Source organism: Haliaeetus leucocephalus, unplaced genomic scaffold, assembly GCF_000737465.1.
Source record: "Haliaeetus leucocephalus isolate CR32 unplaced genomic scaffold, Haliaeetus_leucocephalus-4.0 Scaffold307, whole genome shotgun sequence".
NCBI classification, from domain to species: Eukaryota; Metazoa; Chordata; class Aves; order Accipitriformes; family Accipitridae; genus Haliaeetus; species Haliaeetus leucocephalus.
This window is the reverse complement of record NW_010972743.1, coordinates 52,914-53,223: the sequence shown is the minus strand read 5'-3', so window position 1 is coordinate 53,223 and position 310 is coordinate 52,914. Positions and strand designations below refer to the sequence as shown.

At 64.8% G+C, this 310-nt stretch overlaps 1 protein-coding gene across 1 annotated transcript in view; it reads left to right on the top strand.

Annotated features, from left to right (window-relative positions):
* Positions 1-21: 21 nt before the first annotated feature.
* MRPS18B (mitochondrial ribosomal protein S18B) overlaps positions 22-310 on the top strand; it is a gene marked incomplete at its 5' end in the record, with an annotated part of 1,243 nt that continues 954 nt past the window's right edge. Inside the window, 2 exons of the mRNA XM_010571158.1 lie at positions 22-123; positions 212-280. Of these exons, the coding sequence (XP_010569460.1) occupies positions 22-123; positions 212-280 (171 nt within the window). The remainder of the gene's footprint in view (positions 124-211; positions 281-310) is intronic.

The window sequence follows — 310 nt, the reverse complement described above, 5'->3', positions numbered from 1 at the left end:
ACCCTTTCCCTCCCCCCCTCCACAGAGTACCGTGTCACCTACGGTGACAAACCCGTCTGGCTGGGCTACCGCCGCAACCACAAAGGCGCCATCCCGCCCCAGCGCACCCGCAAGGCCTGTTTGGTGAGGAACTGGGAGGCACCGGGAGGGACTGGGAGTGGTGGGGAGGGGGCACCCCTTGATCGTGGTTTCTGTCCCCCCTTCCCACCAGCGCAAGGGGAAGCCAGTGGGAAACCCCTGCCCCATCTGCCGTGACCGCAACCTCCATGTGGATTTTCGGGTAAGTTGGGGGGGGGGGGGGGTAAGATTT